The sequence below is a fragment of the Carcharhinus amblyrhynchos genome, chromosome 11, assembly GCF_965287045.1.
Source record: "Carcharhinus amblyrhynchos chromosome 11, sCarAmb.v2.hapA, whole genome shotgun sequence".
NCBI lineage: Eukaryota > Metazoa > Chordata > Chondrichthyes > Carcharhiniformes > Carcharhinidae > Carcharhinus > Carcharhinus amblyrhynchos.
Window position 1 is genome coordinate 28,354,383 of NC_137334.1, and position 14,223 is coordinate 28,368,605.

The 14,223-nt window shown below is 41.0% G+C and overlaps 1 protein-coding gene across 3 annotated transcripts in view; it reads left to right on the forward strand.

Moving 5' to 3' along the window:
- hecw2b (HECT, C2 and WW domain containing E3 ubiquitin protein ligase 2b) overlaps positions 1 to 14,223 on the forward strand; it is a 366,692-nt gene that overhangs the window by 308,012 nt on the left and 44,457 nt on the right. For all 3 annotated transcript variants that reach the window (XM_080198794.1, XM_080198796.1, XM_080198795.1), the window contains one exon: positions 2,118 to 2,216. In XM_080198794.1, the coding sequence (XP_080054920.1) occupies positions 2,118 to 2,216 (99 nt within the window). The remainder of the gene's footprint in view (positions 1 to 2,117; positions 2,217 to 14,223) is intronic.

A 14,223-nucleotide genomic window follows, 5' to 3' on the forward strand; every position in this document is an offset into this window, starting at 1 on the left:
CTGTAATAATATTGAAAATTTCAACACGAACTTACCTGGCCCTTTTTCCCCCCAGCCCTTTTGCTCCTAAGCCCTAGTAGCTCACTCTGCTTCCCTCTCACTCCGCTGCCCGCTCCGATGCTGCCCGCTGTCTACACCAGGCCTCCTTTTAAACCTGGCGCTGTTTTAAAGCTTGCTCCCCCACAACTCCCTGCTATCCACTCCCTTAGAATTCTTAAAGCGGTAGATACAAAAAGCCCGCAAAAATGCTTTTAAATGATTTAAACAGTCTACAAGGTAAGTTCTTACTACAAAAGTGCTTTAAACTTACTTAAACAGGTTTTTAACAGGTAATTTCTTATCTGTCTCTCTGCTCCTTCACTCGTCTGCTCCAGCAAACAATGGAAGGCTTCACTGTGTGAGCACCTGATAATTAAAGCCTGCTCCCCCACAACTCCCTGCTATCCACTCCCTTAGAATTCTTAAAGCGGTAGATACAAAAAGCCCGCAAAAATGCTTTTAAATGATTTAAACAGTTCTACAAGGTAAGTTCTTACTACGAAAGTGCTTTAAACTTATTTAAACAGGTTTTTAACAGGTAATTTCTTATCTGTCTCTCTGCTCCTTCACTCGTCTGCTCCAGCAAACAATAAAACTAAAGTCAATTTCAAATCCTTGTATTTATTAATCACAGCATTAGTTGATTTATTGTCATTTAATTTATATAATAAAAGAAATCACCTAAAGAACCGTGCTCCTAGGCAAATATAACTCTTCATTAAAGCATCATAAATTTACAAATGGATAAATGCAAAATATTTTTTCACACAACTAATGATAGAATAATATCCGTTTGTAAATTTATGATGCTTTAATGAAGAGTTATATTTGCCTAGGAGCACGGTTCTTTAGGTGATTTCTTTTATTATATAAATTAAATGACAATAAATCAACTAATGCTGTGATTAATAAATACAAGGATTTGAAATTGACTTTAGTTTTATAACTATTCAGATTAGTTTTACCAATGTCAAAATGAAAGACCTGAGATTTTTTTCTAGCAATTGCCCGAGGACGAGTAAATATGGTAGCCTGGACTAGTAAACCAAAGGTTTGGAGAGAATGCATGTTCAAATCCCATTGTTTGCAAAACTGAATCCAGTTTATATCAAAATGAAGCCTAGTATCTGTACAAAAGAACTACTGAGAAGCTGTTGGATTGTTTTCAACAGGCTCAATAATGTTTTCAGGGCAGGAAAACCTACTGTTCTTCGTCAGTCTGACCGACATGTGACTCCAGTCACTCAACACTATGGTTGATTTTTACCTGCCCATTGAATTGGCTGAATCAGCAAACTGACCACCAAATTCTCAGGCGAGTAGTAATGAGAAAGAGGTGTCTGTCTGGCAACCTGTCTCTCTGAGGATGTGATCATGTATTTTTCTGTGAAGTTACTGACACCTAGCAGTGATCCATCTCCACAAGCTAGCCTCCATTTATTTCTGATCTCAAATCTGTTTGCCACACGCTAAAAATTTCATGAAAGAAAGGTCAAAGGGGTTATACAATGATTAATACTTAAGTGATTAAAAAAGATTTTCCAGGTACATTTAGTATAGTAACTAATATTGCACTTATTTGCTGCAAATAGTTCACGTAACATTCACTTTAAACTGCGCATTATTTTATCTTACCAGAATTGATCATAAGTGAATCTAATGTCCAATAAATCTTTCAGAGTTTAACATTTGCTCTGAAACATGATTTTGTAATTGAACCATAAACTTAATGGATAAAAGCCAAATAGGAATTGTCAGAGTAATACTCTTAAATATTTTAATGAAGGCTTCAGTTAATGTTAACACAAAAATTAAGTAAACTTTGAATGTTGAGTAGAATGGAGGAAAAAGAGGCAGAGGGATTTATGGAGGGAATTCCTGAGGTTAGGATTTAAACAACTGAAAACATAGCCATGACATCAATTAATATTGTCAGTACAGCAGTCTGTATATTATCAGTCTATGAGTAAGTAGGCTGAAACATAGGAAGAAGCACTTTAACAAAACAAAATACTGTGGTAATGTATAATTTGCCACTACCTAAAAGCAACTTAATTTTGCATCCATTTTTGTTTTAGGTTCCGATTCAGTGGTCGAATCCTTGGTCTTGCTCTTATCCACCAATATCTGCTTGATGCCTTTTTCACGCGACCATTTTACAAGGGCCTTCTTAGAATGTAAGAATTGATGCTATATTATTTGATATCATCATTAGATTGATATGTAAAACTATTTTAGTGTTTCAGTGCTACTTTCATTGACCCATGTGCATCACCTACACTTAGTGCTGTTGCAGATACTTTCCTAGCCACAAAAATGACTCTATATATAAACCTATTGCATGATTTGAATTTTTTTTCTTAATGATTGAGAACGAAGAAAATGTTGATAATACAATTGTTATGGTTGGCACACATTTTTTCATTGAGCATATACTCCTTTAAGGAATATTAAAGTAACAACGGATGGGATTTTCTGGCCCTTCCCGTTGGTGGGATCTTCTGGTCCTGCCAAAGTTGACCCTCTATGACGGATTCCGTGGTGGCAGGGCAGGTGAACAATGCAAAAACTCATAACTTTAGTAGCGCTGGAAGATCCCACCAGCAGCCAGTGGCACACCGCATCCACAGCAGGAAAACCTGCTGGGGGTGGGGCAGAAAATCCCAGCTAATTATACCAATGTAACTTACATTAATGAGCAGTGATTTCGACTTAAGAGTTTAAAATTGTTTTGCACCTTATAGTGTTGGGGAATGAGCTGCAGAAATGTTGCTCTGGACCATACAGAAGTAAAAAAAGTAAAGTTGATTCTGAATAGATGTCTTTGGCATCTCTCTCTTTCCATGTTTTGTATCTTCACTAACTGACTCCTATTTAATTTTTTCCCTACCCATCTGACTGTACTACTGTCATTTGAAATTGGCAGTTAGATTTACTGCTTTCATCAATGAGACAAGATATTGGAAATTTTAGAACATGAGATCATTATCTCACTATCATATATATTAATTAAATTTTAATTGAACTTGCATCACATTCTGTGTAGATTTGCCCCTATTCATGCACCTTCAAGGAACGATAGGATAATTTAACATTTATCAAAGAAAACCACCTAATTTTGAGCAGTTATTTTACAATGTTGACAATCTTTTTGATGATTATAGGCCCTAAATTCCACCATCCATCCACCTGTGGTGTATGTGGGCATTTTCAGTTCCTAGAATTATTATTTTAGCTACAGGGAGAGTTATAAATAGAATTTATTTCTTCTGGCAATTAGGTGGTAGTATTTCTAAGTGCCCTGGTTGCAAAGTACTTTGGAGCTCAGCCAAACATTCGCAATGAGCCTAGGTGGGGAACAAGATGTCTGGCCATCTTCAGATACAGTTCCCAGACACATTGATTATGAATACTTGACTCAGCTCCAAGACTCTCATCTTGCAATAGTATGGCAGGGGTCTTTTTGGACAAACTGAAATGGAGTTTTTACTTTGCCTAATTGACATCTTTATGAGGTTATAATAATTTATTAATTCTGTGATCTCTTTTGTCAATGCCTGTATGTTTATTTGGAAAAGATTGAGGTGTTAAGTGGGTAAACCTTCTGTTACTGATACTATAAATGACTTGTTTGATTGCTATTCAACCACAGTTCTTTCAAAGCAGATTTCTGCACGGATGTTTTTCTTCGGCACTTCAACACTTGCCGTTGTTTTCTGGTTCATTGGTTCTGTACATGGCACGTATTGGGTGTGTGGGCATGAAGGTGGCATGGGGGCCTGGGTAAGACCTATTAAACTTACTTTGTCTGAATCCAGAATATGGTTCACAGCTCCTCTGATGGGCCATGAACCATCTGGAACACAGCCCAACTTCACAAAAATTATGAAATGCCTATCTCCGCACTAGTGCCAGCCAGGTTGAGAGTGCAGGGTGGAAATTGCTCCCCGGCCAGAAGTCCCAGAGTTGGGTCCCATCCATCATTTCTAAGTGCCTCCAGAGTTGACAGACAACGGGGTTTTGTACAAGGGAGGTCATGTCTCACTAATTTGATTGAGTTTTTTGAGGAGGTGACAAACATGATTAACGAGGGAAGGGCTGTGGATGTTGTCTAACTGGACTTTAATAAAGCATTTGACAAGGTCACTTATGGCAGGCTGGTGCAAAAGATTAATTCACATGGTATCAGGGGTGAGCTAGCTAGATGGATTCAGAAGTGGCTTGGGCAAAGAAGACAGAGGATAACGGTGGAAGAGTGTTTTTCTGAATGGAAGTCTGCAGCTAATGGTGTTCCACAGGGATTAGTGTTGGGACCTCTGCTGTTTGTAATATATGACTTGGAAGAAAATGTAGCAGGTCTGATTAGCAAGTGAGTGGATGAAACTAAGATTGGTGGAGTTGCGGATAGTGATGAAGATTGTCAGAGAATATAGCAGGATATAGATAGGCTGGAAAATTGGGCAGAGAAATGGCAGATGGAATTTAATCTGGACAAATGCAATGTGATGCATTTTGGTAAATCCAGTTCAGGTGGGAGTTACAAAATAAAAGGCAGAACCATCAGGAGCATGTGCACACAGATCTGAGCGTGCAGGTTCACAGATCCTTAAGAGTGGCAGCACAGGTAGAAAAGTTGAAGAAAGCATTTGGATGGAGCATCGAGTAAATCATGTTAGTTATGTAAAACATTGGTTAGGCTACACGTGAAATACTGTGTCCAATTCTGGTCACCACACTACCAGAAGGACATGAAGGCTTTGGAGAGAGTGCAGATAAAGTTTACCAGAATGTTGCTTGGAATGGAGGGTATTAGCTATGAGGAGAGATTAAATAAACTGAGATTGTTCTCCCTAGAAAGACAGAGGCTGAGGGGCGACCTGATAGAAGTTTGTAAAATTATGATGGGTATAGATAAGATGAACAATAGGAAGCTTTTTCCCAGGGCAGAAATGACAATTACAAGGGGGCACAAGTTCAAGTTAAGTGGGGAGAGGTTCAGTGGAGATGTGCGGGGGAAGTTTTTACACAGGGAGTGATGGGGGCTTGGAATACATTGCCAAGTGAGGTGGTTGGGGCAGACATGTTAGCAACATTTAAGACACATCTGGATAGACACATGAACAAACAGGGCATAGAGGGATACCAGTGGTTGGTTGAGATAGGGCAATGTGATCGGCACAGGCTTGGAAGGCCAAAGGGCCTGTTTCTGTGCTGTACTGTTCTTTGACCCAATTTCCTAAAAATCCTGAGAGTCCTGGTGTTCAGTGTTGTCAGTGCCCCTTTGAGGATCTAAGTACTGGGTGGCACGGTAGCACAGTGGTTAGCACTGTTGCTTCACAGTTCCAGGGTCCTGGGTTTGATTCTCAGCTCGGGTCACTGTCTGTGTGGAGTTTGCACATTCTCCTCATGTCTGCATGGGTTTCCTCCAGGTACTCCGGTTTCCTCCCACAGCCCAAAGATTGATTAGGTTGATTGGCTGTGCTAAGAAATTGCCCCTTAGTGTCCAGGGTAGCAGAGATTAGAGGGATTAGTGGGTATAATATGTAGGGATTTGGGGGTATGGTCTGGGTGGGATTAAGGAAAATCCAAAGGCATTTTACTCTTATATTAGGAACAAAAGGGTGGTTAGAGGGAAAATCGGTCCTCCTAGGGACAGAAGAGGGGAACTATGCTTAGAGTCTGAGGGAATGGGGGAGATCCTGAATGAATACTTTGTGTCAGTATTCACAAAGGAGAGGGGCTTGGTGTCTTGTACTGTCTTGGAGGGAGCTGTGGACCAGTTGAAAAAAATATCCATTACGAGGAAGTGTTAGGGTTTTTAGGCAGCATAAAAACTGATAAAGCTCCAGGGCCTGATGGCATTTATCCCACGCTGCTTAGGGAGGTGCGAAATGAAATTGCTGGGCCTCTGATGCAAATCTTTGTCTCTTCTTTGGACACAGGTGAGGTCCCAGAGGGCTGGAGGATAGCGAATGTGGTACCGCTGTTTAAAAAGAGTAGTAGGGATAACCCTGGTAATTATAGGCCGGTGAGTTTGACGTCAGTGGTAAGAAAGTTGTTGGAAAAAATTCTTAGGGATCGGATGTATACACATTTGGAGCATTGCGATCTGATTAGGGATACGCAGCATGGCTTTGTTAAGGGGAGGTCTTGCCTTACGAATCTGGTAGAATTTTTTGAGGAGGTGACAAAAACGGTCGATGAAGGACGAGCTGTTGATGTCGTCTATATGGATTTCAGTAAGGCGTTTGACAAAGTCCCTCATGGTAGGTTGGTTGAAAAGGTTAAGGCTCGTGGGATACAAGGACAGGTATCTAGATGGATTGAAAACTGGCTAGGTAACAGGTGACAGAGAGTAGTAGTGGAAGGGTCCTTTTCTAACTGGAGGTCTGTCACCAGTGGTGTGCCGCAGGGGTCAGTACTGGGACCTCTTCTATTCGTAATATATATAAATGACTTGGAAGAGGGCGTACGTGATGTGATCAGCAAGTTTGCAGATGACACAAAGATGGCAGGATTGGTGGACAGTGAGGAGGAGTGTCAGGCGACACAGCAGGATATAGATAGGCTGGTATATTGGGCAGATAAATGGCAGATGGAATTTAATCCTGATAAATGCGAGGTGATGCATTTTGGAAGGAATAATGTAGAGGGGAGTTACATGATAAAGGGTAGACCTATTAAGAGTATAGAAATGCAGAGGGACCTGGGAGTGCAAGTGCACAAGTCTTTGAAGGTGGCAACACAGGTGGAGAAGGTTGCGAAGAAAGCTTATGGTATGCTAGCCTTTATAGGAAGGGGTATAGAGTGCAAGAGCTGGTGTCTAATGCTGCAGTTGTACAGAACGTTGGTTAGACCGCATTTGGAATGCTGTGTCCAGTTCTGGTCACCTTACTACCGGAAGGACGTGGAGACCCTGGAGAGAATGCAGAGGAGGTTTACCAGGATGCTGCCTGGTATGGAAGGACTGGGTTATGAGGAAAGATTGGGTAATTTGGGCCTGTTTTCCTTAGAAAGACGGAGATTGAGGGGGGATCTAATAGAGGTGTATAAGATAATGAAGGGTATAGATAGAGTAAACAGTGGCAGGCTTTTTCCTAGATTGGAGACAAATATCACAAGGGGCCACAGGTTTAAGGTGTGGGGGGACTGGTATAATTTGGATGCTAGAGGGAGGTTTTTCACACAGAGGGTTGTGGGGGTATGGAATGCACTGCCAAGTAAGGTGGTGGAGGCAGGCACGCTGGACTTGTTTAAGGTTTACTTAGATAGACACATGAGCGAAACAGGGATGAAGGGTTATAGGAGACTGTTTTAAATAAAGATCAGAGCCTCGGGACGTTCCTGGAAATCAACTATTATATGAGTTGATGTTTTTCTCTTTTACTCTGCACGTGCGTTGGTCCACCTTGTTGTCTAACGAGGGGCATACACACAGTGGGTCATGCGTGGGCTGCTCTTGGATGTTTTGAGAGTAGCCTAGTACTTCGCGTTGTTTGTGTACGCTTAAAACTGGACCAGCAGATGGGCACCATGACAGCTCAGTGACTATCACTGTTTGCTGTGCAGATACATGGATTTGGGCCAGTGTCCATGGGAGTTTGCGCATTCTCCCTGTGGTTGCGTGGGTTTCCTCCGGGTGCTCCGGTTTCCTCCCGCACCCCAAAGATGTGCTCCTAGGCTGATTGGTGAAACAAATTGTCCCTAAATTATTCTCCCCTTACTCTGGTTTCCAATGGGGGTACCATAAGCATAGACATGGGTCAAGGGTGGAGGAGGAAAAGCACATTGTTAAGATGGTGGTGCGGGCTTGTTGGGCCGAAGGGCCTGTTTCCCGTGCTGTGTTGTTCTTTGTTCTTTGTGTTCGGTGCTGACTCGATGTGTCGAAGGGCCTGTTTCTGCACTGTAGGGTTCTATGGTACATGTTTTTTATGAAAGTTCTATCTTACATCTTCCATCTACCAGTGTGGTAATGGGACCCAAGAGAGTAACAATGATTCTCCCAGAGCTTTCTACTGGATTGCACCATCTTAAACCTTCAAGCTTTTCAAAGACAGAATTAACAATAGATTGCACAATATTCTCCTTTAGCTATGTGAGCTGTTTTGCTTCACAGAAGGCAAATGTGCACAGGTCTGACAGAAGAAATTTGATATGATCAGGATAGTTTCTGTTTGCATACTATTACAAAAATAAAGACCACCTATTTGGTACCCTACTTTGCTGGGTACGTAACTTAATGTGAAAGCATAAACTTTCCCATGGCAGACAGTTACCACTTGACTAACATTCAGATATGTGTTACAAAACATGCTATAAACTACTAAAGTACAAATCTTTATTAGTGGGAAAATACAACACCAGGTTAAAGTCCAATAGATTTATTTGATGGCATGAACTTTCGGAACACTGCCCCTTCATCAGGTGCATGTACTCAGAATCACTCACCTGATGAAGGGGCGATGCTCCTAAAGCTTGTGCTATCAAATAAACCTGTTGGACTTTAACCTGGTGTGGTGAGATTATTTACTATAACATCGATGGTATCACAGGGGACAACTTAAGGATGAAATCTCCCAAAAATACATATTGTAAGCTTCAGACCTTGTTATTTAGTCTCATTTGGAAGACCAGTCTTCTTATTGATCTGAAGATTTGTCTAGCCATGATTTCAATAGTTTTCCCAATCCTAAAACATCTACCAAGGAAATTACTTTGGACCTGGTTTCAGTTTTTCTCTTCATTTACTTGAAGGTTTTCACTGGAAACAGTTAGATTATCTGTGCTCAGAACTTAAATATTTTGAAATCTCCAGGACATGTCAATTTTTCATAGATGGTTATAAATGGATAGTGGTAATTTTCATGGGAGCTTTCCTGCTACTCTGCCATAACTTCAGCAGGTAATCACTGGAGATATAGCAACCATGTCCATTTCTACAGTTACTGCAGAATGTTTGCTGAAGCTGCAGAGGATGAACTCTTGAAATTGACATCATTTGCAAAATCTTCCCTTGTAGAATTCTACAGCCAACTTATTTTTTTCAAAAAAAAAGACAGAACAAGCCTTTTTCTTTATCTGCTGTCTCTTTAGGTGTCTCTTCTGATTTGATTTATTGGGTCATTTACCCAGCTCACTTTCCATGATACTATTTTGATAGATTGCATGAACATCCTGTGAGGCAGCTTGACATAAATTTCATGTAGGCTGCAGGGATATTTTCTAACAGCACGGTAATCAGAAATATTCATAATCCTTTTAAAAGCTGCTGTGAATATTCTTTTGATCAGAATGTGTTGTTCAGATGATTAACTGTGAACCCTTTTATATGCCCCTTTACATTACAGAGTTAGCCAATGCAGCAAGAATCATTAGAGACATCCCTCAGACATTGCCATTTGTAGATGGGCTTCTTTTCAGAGACTAAGTATTGCCAAAACTTTAGCGAATACAAAGATTCACGACACAGTAGTATCCTGGTGAAAGATGTTTATTGGCTAACATATGATGGGGTGAGACATCAGGCAATCTGATGCCTCTCTGAAGTTGCATTAAATTCACCAACATGATTATACATCTCCAAAATCACTTTTCCTGCCTCCTAGTTCATCCTTACCAGGTGTGAATCAATCATCATCAGTACAGGTCAATCATTATTAATAAATGTCATATACTTTAGTCAACTGCATCTTGCCTCTAGCAACATAGGAGTTCATTGATCCATAGAATCCAGAAGCTCCTACCCTCTTATCTCGTAGCAACTTCTATAACGCTAGTCACAGAGTTCAGAGGTGTCTTTCTCACCATCTCTTAACAACCTCTGATGCAAATCAGAGTCAAAAGCTCCTGTTCCCACTGATCTGCTAAGCTACCTTTATTTGAGTCTGGGAATCTGCACTTTCTTTGACCTATACTGATAAAAACTGTACTCTGTGACTGCATTGTTCTGAAAGAATGCAGTTCTTAGCTAACTCCCATCCCATTATGCCTCAGGGCAGCCTGCATTTTGGCCAAAGTGTACATCTGAAATGTTAATCTCCTTAGTTCTAATTAATAGCTTTTATTAATGTTTTAAATCCCAGAGTGTCTTGAAATTCTCTAACACCATTGTTTGTTGAAGGCACTGAAACCCTCATAGGGAGGTAGTTTCTTAACTGCATCCAATAGCAAAGGAAGAAGGGTTCATCTTTGATGCCAACACAACTAAAGCAGAATGATGCTTAAGTTCCATTATTGTCAAACCTACCCCAGAGTATAAACAGGGCACATTTGGCATACTAAAACAATTACTGGAATAGTTCCATAATATAAAGAAGTATTAGAGAAGGAAGAACAGTTGTCTTGAAATCACCTCAATTTTGCCTGTAAGTAAGCAAAATCTTCAAGAATCTAAGCTAAGTTTAAAAATTATTTATTCCAATATTTAGTTACTATAGCATTTCAACAAAAGAGTGGAATGCCTTCAAATCTAAGGTCTATGACGAAACAAAAAAAGGTGATTTGGACCATGTGGGATATTGCCCTCCCCTCTTAATAATCAACAAAATAACTACTTTAGAATTAGCTTCTAGTCACATGTTGTAATCTGTGAGCAAGAAGGTGGTGGATTAATTATACAGGATAAAAAAAGGTAAAGATGATAACTTGGTAAAAGGTTGGCAGTTTTCAAAGTAGAAGAGTCACACAGTTCAGTTGTGATGTATTCTTAGGTTAAGGGAAGTAAAGGTGGAAACTGTGGAGGCTTTGGCCATGATCATTTTAGGAAAGGTGCCAGAGCATTGCAAATTTTACACTTTTTTTCAAGAAAGGAAAAGGGACAAAACTGACTGTCAGCAGGAGTAAACTTTTAGTGACATTTATTTGAGAGGAAACTAATTGACACTCAAAATATATAGAATCATTAAACGGTTACAGCACAGAAATGCCTGTCTCCGTGTCGACTCTCTGCAAGGTCAACTCGGCTAGTCCCATAACCCCTGTCTTTTCCCTATAGCCCTACAAATGTTTTTTATTCAGTAAATTATTCCATTCCATTTTGAAAGCCACAATTGAATCTGTATGTTAGGTCTTGTGGTTCCCAGAAATTTGAAGTAATCACACTTTCAGACTCATTTGCTGAAACTTAGCAACTCTTCATGTGGGTGATGACTAATACATTGTTGCTTAGTGTCCTGACTGTGCTGTAGTAGCATGTGATGTGACATTCTCGATTTATATGCACCTAACAATAGAGTTTCTAACTCTGTACTCTGTATGTGTCTATATAGACAGTAGACAGTATTACGGTTGATAATAGACAGTAAAATAGACAGTATTACAGTTGATAAGGGAGATGTGCTGGATATTCTTGAGGGGCTGAAAATAGATAAGTCCCCTGGTCCGGATGGGATCTACCCTAGGATTCTCTGGGAGGCTAGAGAGGTGATTGCAGAGCCTCTGGCTCTGATCTTCAGGTTGTCATTGGTCTCTGGTGTAGTCCCGGAGGATTGGAGGATAGCGAATGTTGTCCCATTGTTTAAGAAGGGGAACAGAGACTTTGCCGGGAATTATAGACCGGTGAGTCTTACTTCTGTTGTGGGCAAGGTTTTAGAAAAAATTATTAGGGATAGGATTTATAGTTATTTGGAGTGTAATGAATTGATTAGAAATAGTCAGCATGGTTTTGTAGCAGGTAGGTCGTGCCTTACTAACCTTATTGAGTTTTTTGAGAAGGTGACCAAAGAGGTGGATGGGGGCAAGGCAGTTGACGTGGTATATATGGATTTTAGTAAGGCGTTTGATAAGGTTCACCATGGTAGGCTTCTGCAGAAAATGCAGATGTATGGGATTGTAGGTAATCTAAGAAGTTGGATCAGGAATTGGCTATCAGATAGGAGACAGAGGGTGGTGGTTGATGGTAAATATTCATCATGGAGTTCGGTTACGAGTGGTGTGCCTCAGGGATCTGTTTTGGGGCCACTGTTGTTTGTAATCTTTATTAATGATCTGGATGAGGGTATAGTTGGGTGGATTAGTAAATTTGCTGATGACACCAAAGTCGGAGGTGTGGTAGATTGTGAGGAAGGGTGTCATAGTCTGCAGGGAGACTTAGATAGGTTGCAGAGCTGGGCCGAGAGGTGGCGGATGGAATTTAATGCGGAGAAGTGTGAGGTAATTCACTTTGGTAGGAGCAACAGATGTGTCGAGTATAGAGCTAACGGGAGGACTTTGAATAGTGTGGATGAACAGAGGGATCTAGGTGTATGTGTACATAGATCCCTGAAAGTTGGGAATCAAGTAGATAAGGTTGTTAAGAAGGCGTATGGTGTCTTGGCGTTTATTGGTAGGGGGATTGAATTTAGGAGTCGCAGCGTCATGTTGCAACTGTACACTACTCTGGTGCGGCCGCACTTGGAGTACTGTGTGCAGTTCTGGTCCCCACATTACAAGAAGGATGTGGAGGCTTTGGAGAGGGTGCAGAGGAGGTTTACTAGGATGTTGCCTGGTATGGTGGGGAGGTCCTATGAGGAGAGACTGAGGGATTTAGGGTTGTTTTCGTTGGAAAGAAGGCAGCTAAGAGGGGATCTTATTGAAACATATAAGATGATTAGAGGTTTAGATAGGGTGGATAGTGATAGCCTTTTTCCTCGGATGGAGAAAACTAGCACGAGGGGGCATGGCTTTAAATTAAGGGGGGGTAGCTACAGGACGGATGTCAGGGGTAGGTTCTTTACCCAGCGGGTGGTGAGGGATTGGAATGCCCTGCCTGCTGCAGTTGTAAATGCGCCTAGTTTGGGGGCGTTTAAGAGAGCTATGGATAGGTTTATGGACGAAAAGGGATTGGTATAGGCTAGTGGGTCATTGTTTTTGTAACTGGTCGGCGCAACATCGTGGGCCGAAGGGCCTGTTCTGCGCTGTAATGTTCTATGTTCTATATATTACATGTTAAAGGCAACCACGTTTGCACTGACTAACTTGATTGAGTTCTTTGAAGTAACAGAGGGTTGATGAAGGTGGTGTGTTTGATATTGTAAGAAGTCTCACAACATCAGGTTACAGTCCAGCAGGTTTATTTGGAATCACCAACTTCCGGAGCACTGCTCCTTCATCAAGTGATTGGATGAAGAACTGGTAGTCAAAGGTGAAGACGTTGTGGTCCAGGATGAAGCAGATGTAGAATTGCGTCTGGAGATTGGCAGTTGTTGGTGATGAGTATTGTGTCTGTTGCAACAACCTACAGTATGATGTGGAGATTTACGAGGATAGTATTGGGATTCAGTACTTCAGTTAAGTGCAGTGATGAAAGAAACTAGTATTGTCCTACTTAGAACAGAGAAGTCTAAGGGAAATTTTAATAGAAGTATTCAAAACTGTGAAGGGTTTTAATAGATTTGCTTTATTATTGTCATATGTATTTACAGTGAAAAATATTGTTTCTTGCGTCCTATACAGACAAAACATACCGTTCATAGAGAAGGAAATGAGAGAGCGCAGAACGTAGTGTTAGTCACAGCTAGGGTGTAGAGAAAGATCAGCTTAATGCAAGGTAAGTCCATTCAAAAGTCTGACAGCAGCAAGGAAGAAGCTGTTCTTGAATCGGTTGGTACGTGAACTCAAACTTTTGTACTTTTTTCCCTGACAGAGGAAGGTGGATGAGAGAATGTCTGGGATAGGTGGGGTCGTTAATTATGCTGGCTGCTTTGCCAAGGCAGTATAGACAGAGTCAATGGACAGGAGGCTGGTTTGCGTGATAGATTGGGCTACTTTCACAATCTTTTGTTGTTCCTTACAGTCTTGGGCAGAGCAGGAGCCATACTAAGCTGTGACACAACCAGAAATAATGCTTTCTATGTTGCATCTGGAGAAGTTGGTGAGAGTCGTAGCATGCCAAATTTCCTTAGTCTTCTGAGAAAGTAGAGGCATTAGTGGGCTTTCTTAACTATAGTGTCAACCAGGACAGGTTGTTGGTAATCTGGACACCTAAAAACTTGAAGCTCTGGACCCTTTCTACTTTGTCCCCATTGATGTAGACAGGGACATGTTCTCCTTTACGCTTCTGAAGTCAATGACAATCTCCTTCATTTTGTTGACATTGAGGGAGAGATTATTGTTGCCACACCAGTTCACTAGATTCTCTATTTCATTTGTGTTCTCTGTCTCGTCATTGTTTGAGATCCGACCCACTACGGTGGTGTCATCAGCAAA